General features: G+C 53.0%; 1 protein-coding gene across 3 annotated transcripts in view; it reads left to right on the top strand.

Moving 5' to 3' along the window:
- Positions 1-21,961, top strand: part of SYN3 (synapsin III) — a 407,059-nt gene that overhangs the window by 376,850 nt on the left and 8,248 nt on the right. For all 3 annotated transcript variants that reach the window (XM_012644720.1, XM_012644718.1, XM_012644719.1), the window contains exons 7-11: positions 4,614-4,756; positions 9,604-9,678; positions 13,467-13,569; positions 17,798-17,932; positions 18,782-18,869. In XM_012644720.1, coding sequence (XP_012500174.1) covers positions 4,614-4,756; positions 9,604-9,678; positions 13,467-13,569; positions 17,798-17,932; positions 18,782-18,869 — 544 coding nt within the window. The remainder of the gene's footprint in view (positions 1-4,613; positions 4,757-9,603; positions 9,679-13,466; positions 13,570-17,797; positions 17,933-18,781; positions 18,870-21,961) is intronic.

Below are 21,961 nucleotides of genomic sequence, written 5' to 3'. Positions count from 1 at the left end.
GGAGGGAGAGGAGGGGAGCGAGGGGAGGGAGGGACAGCAGGGAAGAGGACAGGGAGACAGGGTGGGCGTGGGCCCCATCGCAGCTCCTGGGCAGCGCGTGGGTCATCTTGAATCACAGCTCATTTAGGACTTCCTGTTTTCAGCTTGTCTCTGCGAGCCCTTGGAGGGCCTTCAGCCAGTAAATAAAGCACAGTGCCAGGACTCCCTGCCCAGGCCGGCCGCCGTTCCCACCCTCACGCTGCTTCCCCTGCCCTCGCACCCCACCACCCTCTCTGGCCTGAGGACCAGCCCAGAGTCCCCTCCAGCGCCCACCCACCCAGGCTCCAGACCCCCTGCCCCCTTCTCCGGGGTCCCAGACTTCGCCGGGTTCCCAGGGACTCCTGATGGCCACGGAAACCCTCTGAGAGCGTAGCAGCCAGCCCATTCACCTTGCAAAAGACTTTCCCCGAAACATAGTGTCTTTGCCTGCTTCTGAGCTCCCGTATTTTCTCTTCCATTTCCCCGCTGCCCTCCCAAGTTCCACGCAGGTGTTCCCCCGTCTCCTTAAACTCAGCACAGTGAACAGGTGTTGGGCGTCTGCAGCGTGCCGGGCAGCAGTGCCACAACTGGGAACAAGACTCGCTGTCTGTCCTCGAGAAGCTCAGTCTAACGGGGACACAGACACTGTGGATCCAGGCGTGCGGCTGGGTTTTATGCAGCCCCGGGGGTTATAGACGCTGAGAGGCCCCTGTAAGGAAAGGAACATAAAACTGTTAGAACGTTTGGCCGGGCCTGTCCCGAGGCTTTGAACAGGCCCGTGTGAGGGAGACCTGGGTAGCGTGCTCACTGTCGGAGAAGGTGGGATGGACCCTCGTCCCGAACCGCCCAGCTGAGATAGGAGAGGAGTGTTCCCAAGAGAGGCCGGGCTCACTACTGCGTACCTAAACCACCAGGCCTACACTTTCTCTCTTCGCTCTCTTTTGTCTACACTGCGAAAGAATGTATGATGCATTCAACAGAAATTTACTCAGGCTTGTGTAATCATTGGGATAAAGTTCGGCTGCCATGACAAAGACTTAAATTGGCTTAAACAAGCTAGAACTTGCTTTCTCACCTAGTGGGCTAGGCAGAAGCAGCCCAGGGCTGGTACGGAACCACCTCGGTTTCGAGGACTAGGGCTCCTTCCGTCTTGTCGATCATCTGTGCCTGCTGTGTTGTGCTTGGCCACGTTCCAGCCAGTGGGAAGAGGGCGGGGGGGGGGAAGTGGGTGTGGGTCTGAGTCCACACCCGCCGAGGTCCAATGGTGGGTCCTTGCCCATGAAACCCCCTCCTTCCCTCTAACACTGTGGCCTGGAAGTCCATACCCTCTTCCGCTCACATCCTGTTGGCCAAAACATGGTCACGCCGCCATCCAAAGATGCCAGGGGACGGGGTGTAAAGTTCAATCTGGGTGGTCATGCGCCCCCCATATCAGAGCCCGTCATGGCTGTAGAAAAAGAGGAGAATGATGCCAGGGCCTGTGCTGTCTAGGAAACCAAAGTGCAGCAGAACTTCCGGTTCTTTCCAAAGCCACCAGGGACAGCATTGCGAATCAGACAAGCTGTCCCTGCAAGCTCTCACCCCATTCTTTCATTTTAGTAACTCCAACCGCCTCTACCTTACCCCAAATGTTGGCTGGGGGCGAAACCCCAAGACTATCAAAGGGGCATTGGAGGAAGAGGAGGCAATAGACTATGAAGAAGTTTCCAGAAAGAAAGGGAATGAGCTGAAATAGAGTAGTGGTCCGGAAACCAAATTTCAAAACCCTTACCAATTTCAGATGCTGCAGAGTGCCGAGGCAAGATGGGAACCCGAGGAACTCTGTGGGTTTCCCCAGCGAGGAGGCCAAGGGGGACCTCTGCCAAATCAGCTTCCATGGGACAGTGGGGAGTGAAACCTGAAGAGCGTGGGTTTAGGCGCAAGTGGGAAGTGAGGATGTAGACACAGAGGGTGGTGAGTGACTGAGCTTCTGAAAAGCAGGAACATTTTGAGAAGAATGGTGGATCCTTGATCGTGTTAATCTTAAAGATAAAGGATCAATGAAAAGCAAGAGACTAAAAATACATAGCAGAAATACAGTTAGGCTGCAATGACAAAGACCCAGGTAACAGTGGCTTAAGCAAGATTAAGGTTTCTTTCTCTCATGTAAGAGTCTGAGCATACAGTCAAGGGCTGATGGGGGCCCTGCAGTGTTCAGGATCCAGGTTCCCTCCATCTCTCCAGATCCAGGCATCCTCAACCTGCAGCTCCTATTTCATGGCCCAAGGTGGCTGCTCTTGCTCACACCATCGTGTCCACATCCCAGCCAGAGGGAAGAAGGAAGAGGGAAAGATTCCCTTCATTTTCAGGGGACCCTCCCCCCGCCACAGAGGTTGCTCACATCACATCTACTCACTTTGCATCAGCCAGAACTTGGAGACTTGGTCACATCTGCCTGTAAAGGAGGCTGGAGTGGAGGAATCTCTAGCTGAGGAGAGCAGGTGTCCCTGAATTTAGGGGTCCTATTGCTAAAGAAGTGGGGACAGCCAGCAGTCAGAGCCTTAACAGACCTAGAACAAGGGGAGGAGGCACACCGGGCCACTGCAGCTGGGAGGAAGAAGTGGAAATCGGGGGTGGGGGGGTTTGCAAAGGGATGAGAAATAGGGAACTTCACAGGATCAGGGTCATTTTCTCTGCAAGGTGGAACTCAGAGCCCTCACTGAGAGGCTGGGGCTCGCGGAGAGCTGAGAAGAGGGGCGGCTTGCCAAGGCCCTCTCCGGGTCGCTGTTTGTGTCCGCTAAGGAAGAACAACAGGCATGCACCTGCAGGTACCCTGAGGGGTTCCCGGAAAAGCTGTGTCTTGGGGCCCCAGCGCTGCATCCCCAGCTCTGCGCTTAGCCGCTCTGTGCCCTTGGACAAGTTTCAGGTTCCACATCCGTTAACAGACCACACTGATGCCCAGCCTGACTGCTCACAGCCCTGTTTTGGGTCCCACAGAGAACACTGGAGACCCTTTGTCAGTGGTGCCGTGGGTACAAATGTGTGGGCATCCTCGTGGAGGGAGAGTGTCGTCAGTGCTGAGACGTAAAGGACAGACGGGAGAGGGCTGAGAGGGAGGTCACAGGACGTGAGAACCGGGAGGGTGCGGCCCTGAGGACCAACCACACCCGTCCCACCCTCCCACATGAACCGCCCAGCGCCGGCCCCTCCAAGGGGATCTGGACTCTGCCCTCCCTCCCGGGCCAGCATCAGAACTCCTCTGCTGTCTGGGCGAGGGTGACAGGGGAGGGGGAGCCACTTCTGAGCAAGCGGGGCCCCCACGGCCAGCGGGAGAGAGCAGCTGGCCCAGCCGTCCACGGCAGCTGGAGTCAGCCTCTGCTCCATCTCGAAATCTCTGTCCCGGAGCCCTGGCCTCGTCCCTGCGCTTGGTCTTGGAAGCTCTCCTGTGACCGCTCCCCAAGCCCAGGACACCACCCCATGTTCCTGGCCTCAGCTCAGTAAACAGTGTGACTTTCTCCCCCAGGCCTTTGGCCTAGCAAAGCTGGGCTCTCCAGTGCACGCCTGCACACGCACACACACCCCACGTGCACACACAGGCACCAGACGCTACACACCACGCGTGCACACACAGGCACCAGACGCTACACACCCCGCGTGCACACACGGGCACCAGACGCTACACACCACACGTGCACACACAGGCACCAGACGCTACACGCCACATGTGCAACATGCAGCACGTCACACACAGCTAACATACCACACATATCCACATGCTACACATACATACCACACACTGTACACCACACACGCATACCACATAAGCACACAAAAAACCTACCGCACACACATACACCACAACAACACAGAAAAATATACCACATACACAATATACATTAAACACAAACACACCATACACATGTACCACAAACTACTGACATACCACACACCCACACAATACACACCACACACACACACACACACCCAACACATGCACACTACACACACACACATAAACCGTTCTAACTGGCCTCTCCGTATCCCCTACCGCACCCCTCCATTCAATCCTCTACACAACTGCTTGAGTGGTTGTTCTAAAACACGAATTAAGCCACGTTCTTATTTAAACTCCTCTCCCTCTTCCAGTGGCTTTCCAGAACATTCAGGCTAAAATCCTAGCCCCTTCCCAGAGCTGTTGTGGCCGTCCATGATCCATTTCGTGATGGCCCTGTCCCATGGCCCCTCGGCCAGTCTGCACCACCTGCCCTGCCCCCACCGCCCGGGTCCTCAGGCCCCAGCATTTGTGCAGCCGCCCTCCTCTCCCGAGAGCCGCCCGCTGCTCGCTCCATCTGCAGACCCCATTCACTCTTCCAGACCCTGTTCAGAGCTCGTCTTGTCTGTAATCGTTTCTCCACTGCCCAAGTGGAATCGCTCCCCTTCTCCTCCGTGCCTTGTGCGGGTGTGCAGGGGAGTGGTTTGTTTCCTGTGTCTGTCTCTGCAGCTAGCAGGTGACCCTCCCAAGGGTATCCGTCTCTGTATTCGAAGCACACGGTCCTGGCACGGGGCAGGCTGTGAAGCTGGGTGGGTAGCACTCACCCCCTCTTCCTCCCACACAGATCAAAGTGGAAAACCAGCACGACTACCAGGACATCACCAGCGTGGTGGCCATGGCCAAAACCTACGCCACCACCGAGGCCTTCATCGACTCCAAGTACGACATCCGCATCCAGAAAATCGGATCCAACTACAAGGCTTACATGTGAGTCCCTGGGGCAGGGGCGGGAGGGTCGGAGATTAGAGATGCATGGCCAGCTGCTCTCTCCTCCGCCCAAGGGCAGTGACCTCCCTCGGCGCATCATTACTCTCCCTTTCTGTCTCCTTACTGCCCTTCTCGGATGTTCTGTCACGGCTTACCCCAGGTTAGATACCTGTCTACCCAAACAGAGGCTGTTTCCCCCAGAGAAAGAAAGGCGCTTGGCAGGTTTGGGGAAACTGCAAGTATGCACAGTTGTCTTAGGAGTCAAGACCAAAAGAGGAATCTGGGGACAAAGCAAGGAGGGCTTTGAATGCCTTGCTGAGAGGATTTGGATTTTCTTCTGCTCTCTTTTGAGCAGAGAAGTGGCGTCATCTGCTCTGTGTTTATAAAGATGACTCTGGGGCTGTAGGCTGCCAAGGGATTTCTCTGGAGCCAATGAGACCAGTTAGGAGGCTACATCAGATTTCTCTGGCTGCAAGCAACAGAAAGTATATCTGATTCATTTAACGTTTTTTTTTTTAAGGGAATTTATCAGAAAACTATGGTTGATCAGAAGCTTTAAAAAAAAAACAATCCACCACCTCCTCCACCCCCCTCCCGGACTAAATTATCAATTTCAAAAATATTAGGGTCCAGGGCAGCCCCAGGAATCTGAGTAGCCAAAAATAACAATAAACAATCTTCATGGCACTCTCACTGGTGAAAGGATCTGCCCTCATCATTTTCAGCGCTTAACTCGCAACTGTGACTCCAGGAAACGGTGCTGATTAGTCCAACTTTGGCCACATGCTTATTGGTTCGAGAAGGGCAGAAAACCAGTGTGGAGAGTCCCACTAGGAAGCCATGCAAGTGGACAGGCTCACTCCTCGGTGGAAACAGAGGCGCTGAGTCTCAAGGAAAAGAATGAATGCGATGGAGGGAGGGGGAAAAAGGCCCACCTTCGCCCTGCCCTAGAGGTGGTTCAGCACAGGACGGATTACACCGGGGCTGGGTTATAAGGACGAGTGGGAGTTCTGGAAGAGGTGGAAGGTCTTGCTGTTTGGAGGGGTCTTATCTGCTCCAAGGCCTCTCTGTCTCTCCCTTTGGAATGTTTTTGTTGGTTCCGCTTGAAATGATGAGACCCCAGAGGGCCGCCGGTTGCCTGGTTGCCAGGAATTTACGGAGCACTGACTGTGCGCATGGCTCCCCGTGTGAGGACAGCAGTGGTCACCCCCGGACAGTGGGAAGGTCTCTCTGTGTGGGCTTTTGTGTTCTAGGACAGGACTGGCAAACTGCAGGCCAAACCCAGCTGCCACCCGTTTCTGCAAATAAAGGTTTGTCGATCACAGCCATGCACATCCCTGTGTGTATGGCCTCTGGGTCCCTTTGCACTACCCACGTTGCCTCAGGCAGGGGTCAGCAAACGTTTCCTGTAAGGACCAGATGGTAATTTTAGGCTTGACAGGCCGTACAGTCTCCGTTGCGACTACTGTACTCTGCGGTTGCCTGAGAAGCTGCAGGACATGCGGGCAGTTGACCTAGAAGGAAATATTCCCAGGAAAGGGATGGATCCAGTCCTCAAGGAACAGCTCTGCTCGTCTTACCAATCACCCTCTTCCTCCCAGGAGCCCGCGGGACCTGTCACTCCTCTCAGACGCCCCCGTGGTGATAAGATCGCCTCCTCCCTGCCCGTTCCAGTGCATTCCTTTCCTGAGACCCCCACCGTCCATCATGATACCATTTCCCTCCTCCCTTCATCGTTCAAGTTCCACTTGACATTGACAACACCTTGTCCCAGTTTCTTTTCTTGAGGATTACCTCATTGCCGCATTCTTTATGCTAAGCTCTCTGGCCTGACAGCTCCGGTTTGTCATTAGTTATGGAGTTTCCTGGACCCGGGGTTGGCCCACATCCAGGGGAGGGGTTTTGCGTCTGACCTCACTGTAGAATGTCCCCGACCATTCAACCTCCTCCCTGCCCTGCACTCAGGACTTTGTGGTTGCTGCTACTGGGGTGTCATTCTTACTAGGTCCTGGTAGACACATCAAGGAAATATATGTGCATGTCCTTACCCATGTGTACACACATATCCATAATTATTTCTCTATACATCCATCCATTTCTATATGAAGCTAAACAGATTCATATTGATGCCTCAGTACCACGTGTTCATTCCAGCCTTCCCTGGTTGCTAATCTATAACCTCCCGCTCCAACAGAGGAAAATCTGGCTCCCCCACCCGCCATCCATTTACTGCCCTGTTCCATCTCAGTATGTGTGCACAGTCTCGGAACTGTTAACCCGTGGCCCTGGGAAACAACTTCCCCAACTACAGCACAGGGCTTCTGCACCATTCCTTTGTGTTTAGCCATACAGTCTCCACTTACGTCCAGAGTTACTTAGCTCAGCACCTTTCCCCCATCCCCTTCCATGAGGTTATGTCCTACACTTGCGCTGTGGTCTGAATGTTTGTGTCCCCAGAAATGCATATGTTAAAATCCTAACCCTCAAGATGATGGTATTAAGAGGTAGAGCCTTTGGGAGGGGATTAGATCATGAGGGCGGCGTCCTCATCAATGGGATTAGTGTCCTTATAAATGAGGCCCCAGAGAGCTCCCTTGTCCCTTCCACCATGCGAGGACATAGCAAGAAGGCACCGTCTGTGACCCAGAAAGTAGGCTCTCAACAGACACCAAATCTGCCAGAACCTTGATCTTGGACTTCCCGGCCCCCAGAACTGTGGGAAATAAATTTCTGTTGTGTTTAAGCCCCCTAGTCTATGGTATTTTGTTATAGCAGCCCAAACAAAGATAACGTAATATAGGTAGATACTTTTGTCACAGTCTACATTCCATCCAACAGTCCAGTGGCTTCATTATACATGGAATGACCGACCCCTTTCCCCGTGCCTGTGACCGGCTCGATGGGCCCTGCTGTGGGCAGTCATGTTTAAGAGCGTGGAGTTTGTAAGACATGGTTGGGTGGCTCCTGCCACTAAGTGGGAATTATAATAATAACAATAAAGCCTGTCTCATTAGGTTTTATGAGGCTAAAATCGGCTAACACTTATAAAGCCCTCAGACCCATGTCTCGGACATAGGCAGCACTCGTTAAATATCAGCTCTCGCTATCACGATTCTCTTGGAAGGAAAGCAATCCGGTTTGTGTTCCTGCTGCTTCTGCCCTTGGAACACTTTCTTTCCTTGCCTCCTCTTACTGCAAATAGTAGCAGCACCGATTGTGCTCAGAGATTTATGGGCATATTTCCCTTAATCCACACAATACCCTGTAGGGATGGTACTATGACTGTTCCCATCTGCCAATGAGGAAATAAAGACTCAGAGATGTTCCCCGTGGGTATATAGCTAGAAAATGCTGGAACCAAGGTTCAAACTCACATCTGTCCGACTCAAGTCAGTTCTTACCTTCTCTTACCATAATGCAGAACCCACTGTGCCAAATCCGACTGTCCTCCCAGGCGCATCTCGGTGGCTTCCTTCTGGGGTCACATTACATGACTCCGGTTTCTCCTTCGCTTCCCAGAGCTCGTCACTCCTCGTGTCTGCTGCTAACGCTACCATGCCTGCGGCCTGGTTTTCGGCTAGTCCGCCCTTCTGGGTGGTGAGCAGCCTAAGCAGGGGGTCATCCCTGCACGCTCGGACTGGTCCAGTACTCAGGATCTAGGGCGGCCCTGTGAGGATTTGCCGAGTTGAATTGAGTCGAGCTGAACGGAACTAGACTGAATGGACGTAGAGCTTATCGGTGGTGCCGCACCCCTTAGTCACCATGGCTCTGAATGGCCACCATCTTTTCTCAGCATTTAGACATTGGATTTTTCTCCTTTAGAGGGACGTATTTTTGTGTCAATTTCTCTCCCCAGTTCACCCTTTGACCGCAACCGCATACCTACCCTTGACCTTAAGACAAATAGCTTTGTCTCCACCACTTTGTTTAAACTCACTCGGTCTTTGCTGAGTCCAGATGTGCCACTGGGGATAGTTTGTCTGGACTTTGCCCCGACATACACAGTCCCCACCCAGGAGGTAGATACTGGGCACCCATTACACGCCAGGTCCCACTGGACACTGGGCGTACAGGGGATGAAGTCAGACGTGGCCCTACCCTGAGTTTCCCGTCATCGGGGAAGGGAGGACACTGAGGAAGTCCTTACACGTGAGAGGAGCGCTACACCACTGAACTCTATTGTCAGGTAGTGCAGGGCGTCTACTCTTGTTGGGGAAGGTGGGCTGTCGGAGTCATCCTGCAGGTGAAACCTAAAGGAAGAGTAGGACTTAGGGAGGCAACGGTGGAGAAAAAGGCAGTATGGGGCAAAGGGAAGGACGCACGTGGAGGCCACGGCAGGGAAAGAGCCATGGGCAGCGGAGCTCTGGAAGGGAGGTCTGCTGTTGCTGGAACAGAGAAGGGTGGTGGGGCAGGAAGATACCGGAAGGCCTTCTTGATCTTCACCATGGAAAAGTAACCACCTCTCTCTAAGGATCGTTTTTCCTACATTTGGGGGCCTTAAAAATTCCAGAACCACTGAGGGCTATGCTGCCCTAGTTCTCAAAAACAGGAGGCCAAGGTTTGGGGGATTTCATCTAATAATATAGGCGTTTTTTTAAATTTAATCTTTAAATTTCAAAGATGGCTTAGAAAACAATACGTAAGATCCAACAAATAAATAAGGCAATTGGCATGAAGGGAAATAAACAGGAAAGTATAGCTGAGGTCAATGTGTGTACCTAAGAATACATGCCGTAAAGTGAGACAGATGTTTGAATCAGAGCCTCCTAACAGCCAAAGCAAAGAAGGAAAGCAGATCAGTGACAGAAGCCTTTAATGCCCTCACTGTGTTATTTGTGCTGATACAGGAGAACCTCCATCTCTGGCAACTGGAAGGCCAACACAGGATCTGCCATGCTGGAGCAGGTGGCCATGACAGAGAGGTAAGAGACAAAGGAGGTGTAGGGAGGGCACTCGCCGTGGTGGGAACTGAGGGAGGAAAGCAACAAGGAGCCCTGCAAAGAAGGCCACCTCATCCTGTGTCCAATGCCTCACCACCCACAGAACACTTTTCTAGGCATGATTACCCTTACAGCCCCCAATAATCCACAGGGTAGGTATTAAAATAATCCCATTTTACAGATGGGAGAAGAAAGAGAGGGGAATTGATTTGTCTAGGGGCACAGATTGATTAATGACAGAGCTGGGGGTATCGGTCTTTCCGGCCCTGCCCGGCTGCTTCAGGAAAAGAGCAGGGAGCCCTCGCCAGTCTCTGTGCTCCGACGGCTGCTAGGAAGCATCCTGATTACAGAAGCAGAGGTGATGGAGGGTCCACTCCTCTCAGACTTACTTCCGTCTCAGTACGAATAGGGAGAGGCCGACTTCCCATGAATCATGAATGTTTCGGGGGTACACTCTGGTTGCAGGTCCCTGGGGTCTTTCTCCCTTTAGCCACTGCTGTGTGCCAGCCTCCTTTGAAAAAAGGCTGAGTCGTCTACGGCCATGCCGCCCTGAACACGCCCGATCCCATCTGACCTCGGAAAAAAGGCTGAGTCACCTGGTCTCAGGGCCAGCCACACACATGCCTTCTTGCCTGCGTGCCCAGTGACCTCTACCTGCATGCATGCAATAACAGTGGACAGAGCATGGGCTTTGGAGCCAGAAAGCTCTGTTCAGTAAACATTCATTGAGTATCTACTGCATGCCATGTTGCACTGAGCAGTAAAGGATGAAAAGATTCCCTTTTTTTCTCTAAGAACTCCGTATCAGCTGCAAGTGTCACAACACACATCAAACTGGTTTGTGCAAAAAGGTGGATTTACTGGCTCGTGTGACTGAAAACTCCAGAGGTACAGGGGCAGATAAGGCTTTAGGACTCGTTCTCTACCCACCCTGGTTCAGCTTTTTCCTATGTTGGTGTCATTAGAGGAGGCTGTCTCAAATGGTGGCCCATAGAGGCTCCGGGCTTCCATTCTCACAGCACCAACAGAAAGAAAATGTCTCTTTCCCAACCGTTTCAACCAAAGCCTGGAATTGAGCCGTACTTACTGATTGGCCTGGGGTAGGTCACATGACCATTCCGAACCAATCACTATGGCCCAGGAAGCTGCAATGCTGTGACTGGCTAGGCCTGTGTCAGGTCTCCACCCCTGCAGACTGGAGTGGGACCATCCCCTGCAGCAACACACACTGAGTGACCTTGGTACGTTAATTAGCAGATCGGAACTTCTTCATGCATGATGAAGGCAATGTCACCTAAGTCAGAGTGCAGTTGTGGGGACTGAATGAGAGACGGAGGTGCAATAGCTTCTCCAGCCCCAGCCCAAGGCAGGGAGAAGCACCTTCCCTTCCCGTCAACTCCGGGGGCAGCTGCTACTGTCAATCTGGGAACCCACCTGTGCTACCCAGTGTCATGGAAGTGGTGCTCTCTACCTGGTACGGAATCACAGGGCCTGAGTTGGCCACACCCTTCCCCCGGGGGCATTCGTGGGACAGTCATGGCCCTCTTCTCCATGGCCTTTCCCAAACGTGAGCTGCTCACGGATGTCCCCAGCACCACTGTCTCCCTGGCTCTGCTCAGTCCCAAGCCACGTGGGCCATCCCCTGGAACCTACCAGGGAGTGAGTCTGCTCAGGCCTGGAATTCACTTTCCTTTTTGCAGCTATGGCCCGGACTCCAGGGCCTGGACAGAGCTCCTCAGTCCCATCCCCACAGCGGCAAAGTCCATATGGGGACCCATGAACAGACCCCTCCCTCCACCTGGCTCACCTGCCTGCCAGGTAGCCTGACTCCTGGGCAGAACCAGTGATGTGGCTTGGTTTGTGCTAGTCCCACCTGGCTGCAGGGAGCAGGACCCCACATCCTCCAGCCTTTCCCACATTGTGGCCAGTTCCTGGACCTTGGGGTGCCTGTGCCCCGTAGGGTACAGCCAGCAGGTGACGCCAAAGTTCATCATTTAAAAATAGCCTCTGGAAACCCATTGCTTCTGGGCCTGGGCCCAGACTTCCACCTTCCATTGAGAAGAAACCTGATTTATGAGTGTGTCTCAGGGCACAGCTCTCCCTGAGCGCATGGTGCCCCACAAATCAGCCCTTGGTGCTAAATACGGGGACCCTGAAGTATCAGAGAGTCCAGAGGACTCTTACAGCTCCAAGGACCAAAGGTTGTCCCCAAATGTGGCTACACATCAGAATCACATGGGATGCTTTAAAAAAAATTACAGAAATTATTCTAACACGGAGCGGAGCCCCCAAATCTGGCTATTCATTTGTGTGTTTGTTCAACCCTCCTGGTCATTCTGATGTACAACCAGAATCAGATCTAGGCCTTCCCATTTTACAGATAGGGAAACTGAGTCTGCAAGAGGGAGAGGCTCCCCTAAATTATTGAGGAATTAACAGCAAGATTCAGGTCCTGGTCTCCCATGCTGAGAAAGAAGAGACAGACAGGTTGCATTCAGAATGAGAGGAAGGCGGTTCTGTTCGGATTCTGGAATCGGATAGGATCTGGGTTTAGAAGCCGCACAGTCATTTACTAATCTCACTGAGCCTCTGTTTCTTCATCAGTGAAATGGGTTAAAACTTCCCTGATAAGAGTTGTGGTGGAATCAGAAAGAATGAAGAGCCAATCCCCCGGCACATAGTAGGTGCTCAATGGGTGTGAGTTTCGTCCTTCCTTTTACTTCTGTGATCTCACGTGCTCCTCGCTACAGCTGGATGAGACCACTGGACTAGGAGCTAGGAGATCTGGGTAATTCTGGCTCTATGACTGCCTTGCTGTGTGACGTGGGCAAGCCGCTCTCCCTCTCTGGGCCTCAGTGGGCATTGGTGGATAAGACGAGAGAGTTCTAAGAGCACTTCAGCCATGATCTCTCCTCATCCCAGGCCTTATGGCTCAGAGACACAAAGAGATCTGAGAGCAGGAGTGCCCTGTTTGAGCCTGGAGAGTGGGGGAAGAAGCAGGAACATTGACACAAAGTCCCCTGTGACTCCCAAATCCAGCCCTCAAGAGAAGCCAAGTGCAAGCAGGGAAGATTTCTCCAGATACAACCACCCCCTTGTTGCGGGGTCAAAGTCCAGCCTTGAGATCTGTCCCCAGCAAAGCAAACTGGCCTTGCAGCCCTCGAGTGGCTGGAAAGGGAACAAAAGCAGCAGGTCCAGAGGGCCAGGCCCTGGGGCCAGGCGGGAGCAGCCTGCCTGGCTCCCCTGCCTGCCGCCCAGGGCTTGGGCAGAATGCGCCCTTTGTCCCCAACCAGCTCTGGTCTGGTGGGGCTCCGGGACTGGGGGACAGCCTGGGAGGGATTTCTGGAGCTCTGCGAGCAGCTTTCCCAAGGGAAAGGGCCGCAGGGCGCTGGGTGCCCGGGATGGCTCCGACGGGCAGGACAAGCTCCCCACAGCTGTGGGGCCAGCAGGTTCCTGGGGGTGGGGGATCCCATTCCTTCTCTCCCTCCTCCTTCCTCTCTCCTCTGTCCAGCTCTCTCACCTTCTTTCTCTGGGCCTCTCTGCCACCGGCCATCTATGTCCCTGCCTCCCTCTCTCCCACGGCCTCTCTGTCTCCCTCCGTCTCTCTTGCCGTGTCTCTGTCTCTCTCTCTCCATCTCTGGGTGTATGTGTGTCGCTGTCTCTCTCTGCCTGTTTTTCTGTGTGTGTCTCCCCCTCTATCCTTCTGCGCCCCCTTCCCGGCTCCCTCTGCCTGCACTCACTGCTCACTGTCTGTCTGTCTGTCCCTGCAGGTACAGGCTGTGGGTAGACAGCTGCTCGGAAATGTTCGGCGGCCTGGACATCTGTGCCGTCAAGGCCGTCCACAGCAAGGATGGCAGAGATTACATCATTGAGGTGAGGGTTGCACCAGCAGGTCCTCTGGCCTGGCACGGCCGGCAGGCGTGTGGCAGGGAGGGAATGCATACACGGGCCCCAGCGTGGTGAGCTATGTCCTGGCTCCTGGCCTGGGCACACACAGCCCAGGCCTCAGTGGGCAGCTTCTGGAGGCTCCTCCCCACAGCCTCCTCATCCTCACCCCAGGCTGTCTTGAAAGTCTTCCTGCCCAGTGGAGAGAGCTCAGGGCATGGGGTTTAACAACTTTCCCCAACCTGCAGGCCTATGGGTAGGGGAAGAGCCTCTGGCCAGGGGTGAGCAGGATTCTGTCCCTCTTCCATTTCCTCAACATCCAGGTATGTAAAGTGGGCACATCTCCCTGGTCACCGTGCAGAGACTCCATCACTTGTTCACTCAACAAACATGAACTTAGGGGCTCCATGGGCAGGCATGGGTGTGGCTCTGGGGGGTGCAGCCTGGACAGGACAGACATGGGGTTTGCAGGCTGGTGGGAAGAAGGGTGATGAACAAAGGCAGGGTGCTGAGGGGTGGGAAGGGGACACAGGTGTGCAGGGTGTGGCCAGGGGGAAGGGTGGGGGAAATATTAACATAACTGTAAGGGAGACGGTGGCAGAGGAGCTTTGTGTCCCCAAATCTCTCTCAAGACCTTCCTACAGGCCATGCCTCTCCCAGGCCCTCCTTTCACCTCTGTGACTCCCCTGTGTCCCCTGTGGTCCCTCTTCACCTCCCCTCCCTGCCCCCACCATGGCCTTCCACTGCTTTCCCTGAAAACAGCCCTCTGGCCTCAGAGGCCTCCGTCCTCTGCCCACCTTGACAGCCCCACACACAACCCCCGGTGGCCGCTCAGCTCTCTCCCCCATGGCCTTCCCAGCCGCAGTGGAGGGACAGCGCTGACGCAAGGCCAAGACACGTGAGGGGGAGCCCTGCGGCTGCCGCCTCCCCAGGGTGTGGGCGGCTAATGGGAAGCACATGGCCAGGGTGACTACAGGAGCCAGCCTGTCCTCCAGGCCCTCGTGTCTGCCCCACTCCCCAGGGACCCACAGCCGAGCAGGACCAGGTGACTCAACGAGAGGGAGCCCGGCCGTGCCAGGAGGGCACTCACACCCCTGCGCAGGGTGGCTCCCTGGAGGTGGGGTGAGGCAGTCCAGGACGGACCGTGTCTCTACCCTCCCCAGAAAAGCCGGGAGCTCCCACGGGATGAGCAGCGTCTGTGTCCGCGGATCAGTCCTACATGGCAAACAGCTCTTCTCTCAGGTCCGGGAATCGCTTCCCCTGTGGCCGCGCCACCTGAGATTCCCCCAGTAGCCCCCTCGGAGGAAGCATCCAAGGGGCCGGGAACAGTCGCTGCCTGGGGGAGCCAGTGCCCCACCTTTCTGGGGACATCCTGGGAGCTTCAGCCCAGGGCTGGGGCAGGGGCCCTCCTGCTGGGGCACTGCACTCCTGAGACCCCACCTGGCCCTCCTGCCTCCGCATCTCCTGGCGGGACCCCCAGACGCAAACCCAGCTTTGGCACATGAGCACTCATCCGTGTACCCACTGAGCCACTACTCGGGGATGCCAGCCCCCAAGCCGGGTGAACGCAGCGCAGCAGGGACCCTGCCTCCTAGAGCTTCCGCTCCAGAGAGGTGGCAGGTGGTCAACAAATGAAGGACCCCTGGCCTCGCATTAGCGTTACCTCTGCCCCGTGAGCTCCTGCCTCTCTCAATTCAACTTTCACGCATAGGAAGAAAAAAATTCTGCGTCCGTGGGCCCGGGCTTCCTGCCTCCAGACATTCAGAGAGTCAGGGATGAAAGACCTTTCACATTACAAAAAAAAAAATAAGTAAAAGTAGTGGGCTTGGACTTCAAAACACAAGAAAACAACATCTGAAAAATGTTCCAGAAAGAAAGAAAGAAAGATGGCTTTTCAGATTTGTTTTTCCTCACAGAAACACTGCAGAGTTATTTCCCTTGCTCTGGGGTTTGGGGTGGGGTCGGGGAAGATGCAGAGCTTGTTACCGGGAATATAAAAGGTATTTTCCCCCAGTAAGGAAAAAAAAAAAGGAGAAGAGATCTAAAAATACTGGCTTCTTCAGCCACGTCTGTGGTGAGAACAGAAAGTTTGTGTGAAATGTTTTGTGGAGATCCTTACAGTGAAATACTCAGGGGAAAGACCCTTGAACTTGTCCCCTCTAACCTGTCCCGGGAATGACATTGCTCACTGGAAAAATGTGTCCCTGGGGAGACCAGAGTGTCCACTTCCTTTGGCTGTGTCTACCCTGGGATTCCAAAATTCCCTGACCTCAGGTTCCCTGTGGTGGCCGTTTTCCACTGCGGGGAACGTAGGAAACAGAAACCAGAAAAGAGAGGGGTGTCAGGGGCAGGGGTAGGGAGGACAGACAGGGCGTAGGAAGCCCGTGTCCATTCGAGACAGCCCACAGCCATAACGCTCAGCCAATGTCCACCGAGAGACCGTCCGTGTGCTGGGCGCCGGGGTCCCTGGATGTCCCAGCCCAGGTGCAGCCCACGAGGAGCTCAATCCAAGGAGAGTCTTCAGGCCCCTGTTGGAATCTGTATTCTCACCCTTGAGTTTGCTTTTCAGCCTCCCAACCACAGTGGGTGCTTTAGAGCGCAGACCCCTAAAAGGCCCAGCTGGCGGGGTCTTAGCAGCTGCCCAAACCCCTCAGATCACAGTTGAGAAAACAGTAAGCCTGTGGAGGAAAAGAGACTCGCCCAAGATCACACAGCAAGTCCGTGGCAGAACCTGGGCCTGGAACCCAGCTCTCCTCTTTCCGGCTCTTACCACAGGGAGCTGTTCCAGCGCTTGGTGAGAATTAACCTGGTGAGATGCAAGCATCGTGAGTTGCTAGTGATGTATCCTTGAACTTGCCACTTGCCACTTCTTTGACCCTCAAATGAGGATAATAATAGTCCCTACCTCAAAGAGCCATTCCAAGATTTATGCAAGATCATCTGCACCCAGTGCTTAGAACAGTGCTTAGCACATAGTAAGTGCTCAATAAAATATAGCACAGGTTAGTGTCCTTATTATGAGCAGAGCTTATTGCAAGGACCTCTCATTTCTCCACTCGGCAGGTATTTATTGAGGGTGTTCCTGTTTAACAGGACACAGGGCCCCTCCCTGACCTTGGGGGCTCACTGTCCAGTTGTAGAGACACAGTAAACAGAAGATGACAGCTCTGTGGGATGAGCTGTCCAGTGGGACAGCCAGAGTGAGGACAGCAGGAGTACAGGTGCGAGGTGGCTCGCCAGAGCTCGTGCAGTCAGAGAGGGCTTCCTGGAGGAAGGGCTAGCTAGGTGTCCCTGTTGGATGAGAAGGAGTTAGCCAGGTAAAGAGTGGGCAGAGGGAAGGACATGCATAAGGACCTGGAGGGGAGCGAGACCCTGGTGAGTCCAGAGCTCAGGAAAATAGGAGACAAGACAGCGAGTGACTGGGGTGGTGCAGGTGAGGACGGGCAGCTGGATTCCTACAGTGGAGGAGGAGAGAGCAGGTGACAAACCCAGCCATTTCGCTTATCTGCCAAGGCCTGACAGGAACCCCTTTAAGACCTCCCATAGCTGCCTGTGGCCGGGCAATCCCGTGCATCGTTGGCCTGTGTGATCTTGGGCAAGTCCCTTCCCATTTCTGGGCCTCAGTTGCCCCATCTGTACAAAGAGCAGAACCGGCAGCTACTATCCCTCAGGCCACCTCCCTGTATAAGCACTCTCTTCCTCTGAGACAGCCCAGCTCTCTGGGGAACGGGTTTTGCCCTCAGCATATGTTCTGCCAGGGCCCCGGAGAACAGGCCTTTCCTCTTCCTTCTTCCCTCTGAACCCTGGGTCAGCTCCAGCCTGTGTCATTTTTTTGTCCTGATCGAGCCCCCACCTTCACTGTTTCCGGCTTTGTGGAGAGCCGTGACCTCGGCCAAGGCAGAGGAGGCCAGCCCCAAGCCCGGGAGGGGGCCAGGGTGGGAAAGGAGGGGGCGGAGAGCGGCTCCCCAAAGCAAAGTGCAGAGAAGGTCAGCAGAGGCTCCGGGGCTGCCGTAGGCTGGACGAACCGCACCAGGGAGCTGGAGGTCTCGGCGGGGCCCAGTCCCAGCGGGAGGAGCCGGCCGCGAGGTTTGCATGGAGGACGTCGCCATCTGGCGGCCACCTCTGTCCTGAGCCCCGAGCCGGCACTCCTGGATGCGCTGCCCAACCGCCAGGCTCTCCCGGCCTGGGGGTCCCTCAGACTCCTTTGTTCCCTCAGGTCATGGACAGCTCGATGCCCCTGATCGGAGAGCACGTGGAAGAGGACAAACAGCTGATGGCCGACCTTGTAGTCTCCAAAATGAGCCAACTCCTGGTGCCAGGAGGCACAGTGCCCTCTCCCCTGAGACCTTGGGTAAGGGCCTCGGGAGCAAAGGAGACTTTGTAATCGCAAGGAACACCGGCTGTCTGGGGATGGGCAGACCCTGGACCCAAAGGAGACACCCCAGGAAGGAACCACCTGGGGTGTGGGCAGAGCCCAGGCACGGGGAGAGCATCTGCAGCCGGCCCCTACGGCAGAATGCGGGAGGCTTCCAGGGGCCCTTCCTCCCTCCACCGCCCTGGGGAGAACAATCTCGTCCCAATTGGCCTTTGGGCGTCTGTGGGCAGAGATTATTGACAGCCTTCCCCTCCGTGCCCCCCATCCTGTGCCTGAACAGGATGTGTGTGTGCGCACGCTTGCAAGAGCACACGTACACACGTACACGTGCCCTCTGTGTGCTCCCAGGACAGCAGTCAATAGAGACCATTGTGTCTGTCGTTCCTCCCTCCCCCCCACCTCGTCAAGCTTCCCGTAGCTCCTCCCCTCCACAGCCCCCACCGTGGACCACCAGATTATTCTCCAAACAATTTGCCAGCTGCCCAGCTTTCTGGAAAAGCAAGTCTCAAAACCCCCACTTTTTCCACAAAAACGAATCTATGACAATAGACAGCAGAATAACGGTTATACATGAGGGGGTTGCTGCCTGAGGGGGCACGTGGGACAGCCTTCTCCAGGGGAATGTTCTATGTCTTGATCTGGGCCGGGGTTGCACCCATGTATACACGTGCAGAACTTCATTACGCTGGACACCCCGGAACTCTACACTTTATGTTAGTCTTATCTCAGGAATAAGATCTCTGTAAATACTGCCCTCCCGCCCAGGAAGTCAATGGCTGTGGTGAGATCAACAGGCTTCTCTTCTCTTCTCTTCTCCTGCTCTAGGCTCCGCAGACGAAATCAGCAAAGTCCCCAGGGCAAGCGCAGCTGGGACCTCAGCTAGGACAGCCCCAGCCACGCCCCCCTCCACAAGGTATGTATGAGCCAGGACACGCCACGGAGAGAAACCCTCTCAGTGCGGATGCTGCATGCATTGGGGGGCCCACGTGTGATTTCCAGAAGGCACTCTGGCAAAGTCCATCTTCATACTTCATCCACAGAGCACGCCGGCTCACTCCGGACACAGGATGAATGAGACTATGAGGTTCGTCAGCCCCTTAAAGTCAGGAAAGGAAGACAGGAAACAGAAAGTAAACTTATTACAAACCAAATATGTACCAAGCTCTGAGCTAGGGACTGTCCCATCTAGTTCCTCACTTTTATACTCCCACCCACTCTACAGTGAAAATAGTATTTCCTTTGTACAGAGGTGGAAGTTGAGGCTTTGCCCAAGGAGGCACAACAGGAAAATGGCGCATTTACCAGTCTGGCCTTTCAGACCTTCTAGAAAGTGTTTATTCATAGCAACAGGTGGTGCCTGATTAGAGATTTGTGAGTCAACCAGCTGGAGTGAGAAAGAAAGGAAAATGGAACATTACATATAACCTTGTCAATTGAAATTCCTCCTCAACAATATTCCAGCATTACTACGTAAATGTCACCCTTTGTTAGAGAATGGATAAACTATTGATTTCAAGATGAAGAAAAATCATGGCAACAGCTAAATAACTTTCTGGGGGAACGTCAGCTGCATGGGCGTTCTCACACGCAGGCCTAGGAGAAAGCCGCCCTGCATTCTCTTGAAATCAAAGCCTGGGCACAGTCGCTGCTCTAGCGCCAGCATGGAACTTCAGAGCACCTTCACTGCAGTCTTTGAAGGATGTGCTTTAAAACCTATCAGGAAGAAGGTGGTACTGTCATGTTGGGGCCTTCCTAGTCACAATTATTAAAGCAACAGATCCATGGCTTCTTGGGGAAAATCAGCCTTGGGCACCAAATGGCTTCCTTGGTTACAGGTCTTAGATAAAATGCCCTATCCATCTTTCTTGTCTGGACTTCTCTTCCTGGAAAAGTAGAAAGTATTTAAGAAAAGGGAAATTGTATAATTGTGTACAACTGCGTACAGGAATAGCTCAGAGGTATTCAAGCTGAATTCCAGACCACCACAGTAAAGCAGGTATCACAATAAAAGCGAGTCACACAAATTTTTTGATTTCCCAAAAATCAGTGGGAAATCAGTTGTGTTTAACATCATACTGTAGTGTCTTAACATACAATAGCATTATGTCTGAAAAACTATTTACATACCTTAATTATAAGATAATTTATTGCTAAAAAATTCCAACAATGATCTGAGTCCTCAGCGAGTCGTCTTTTAGCTGGTGGAGGCTCTTCCTTCCACACCGTGGCTGCTCACTGATCAGGGTGGAGGCCAAGGTGGCTGGGGAAATTTCTTAAAATAAGGACAACAATGAAGTCTGCCACATCAATTGACTCACTCTTTCACAAAATATTTCTCTGTAGCCTGTGATGCCATTTGGTAGCATTTTACTGACAGTAGAACTTCTTTCAAAATTGGAGTCAATCTTCTCAAACCCTGCCACTGCTTTATCGTCTAAGTTCATGTGACATTCTGAATCCTTTGTTGTCACCTCAGCAATGCTCATAGCATCTTCACCAGGAATAGATTTTATCTCACGAAACCACTTTCTTTGTTTATCCTTAAGAAGTAAGTTCTCATCTGTTCAAGTTTTATCATGAATGACTGAAGAAATTCGGTCACATCTTCAGGCTCCACTTCTAATTCTAGCTCTCATGCTGTTCCCACCACGTCGGCAGTTACTTCCTCCACTGAAGTCTTGAACCCCTCAAAGTCACACACAAAGGTTGGAATCACCTTCTTCCAGACTCCTGTTAATGTTGATATTTTGACCTCTTCCCATGAATCACGGCCATTCTTAATGGCATGTGGAACAGTGAATCCTTTTCAGAAGATTTTGAATTTACTTTGCCCAGATCCATCAGAGGACTCACTGTCTATGGCAGCTATTTCCTCACAAAATGTATTTCTTAAATAATAAGACTTGAAAGTCAAAATTACTCCTTGATCTATGAGCTGCGGAAGGGATGTTGTGTTATCAGGCATGAAAACAATATTAATCTCCTGTACGTGTCTCCATCAGAGCTCTTGGGTAACTGGGTGCATTGTCAATGAGCAGTAATATTTTGAAAAGAATCTTTTTTTCTGAGCAGTAGGTCTCAACAGTGGGCTTAAAATATTCGGTAAACCATGCTGTAAACAATGTGCTGTCATGCAAGCTTTGGTGGTCCATTTATAGAGCACAGGCAGAGTAGATTTAGTATGATTCTTGAGGGCCCTAGGATTTTTAAATGGCCAATGAGTATTGGATTCAACTTTAAGTTGCCAGCCACATTAGCCCCTAACAAGAGAGTTAGCCTGTCCTTTGAAGCTTTGAAGCCAGGCACTGACTTCTCTCTAGGTCTGAAAGCCCTAGATGGCATCTTCTTCCAAGAGTAAGCTGTTTGCTCTACATTGAAAAATCTGTTGTTTAGTGTAGCCACCTTTATCATTTATCTTAGCTAAATCTTCTGCATTCATAACTTGCTGCAGCTTCTACATCAGCACTTGCTGCCTCACCTTGCACTTTTATTTTTTGGAGACGGCTTCTTCCCTTAAACCTCATGAACCAACCTCTGCTAGCTTAAAACTTTTCTTCTGTGGCTTCCTCACCTCTCTCAGCCTTCACAGAATTAGAGAGAGCTTGGCTCTTCCTCTGGATTAGGCTTGGGCTTAAGAGCATGTGGTAGCTGGTTTGATGTATCCAGACCAATCAAGCTCCCTCCATATCAGCAATAAGGCTGTTTCATTTTCTTATTCTTGTGCTCACTGGAGTAGCACTTTCAATTTCCTTCAAGAACTTTCCCTCTGCATTCACAGCTTGGCTAACTTTTTGGCAGAGAGGCCTAGTTTTCAGCCTATCTCAACTTTCAACGTTCCTTCCTCACTAAGCTTAATCATTCCTAGTTTTTTACTTAAAGTGAGAGATGTGTGACTCTTCCTTTCACTTGAACATTTAGAGGCCATTGTACGGTCATTAATTGGCCTGATTTCAATATTGTCGTGTCTCAGGGAATAGGAAAGCCCAAGGAGAAGAAGAGAGATGG

This window comes from Propithecus coquereli, unplaced genomic scaffold (assembly GCF_000956105.1).
Source record: "Propithecus coquereli isolate 6110/MARCELLA unplaced genomic scaffold, Pcoq_1.0 Scaffold218, whole genome shotgun sequence".
Taxonomy (NCBI): domain Eukaryota; kingdom Metazoa; phylum Chordata; class Mammalia; order Primates; family Indriidae; genus Propithecus; species Propithecus coquereli.
The sequence above is the reverse complement of the archived record's forward strand: the minus strand, read 5'-3'. Positions and strand labels throughout refer to the sequence as shown.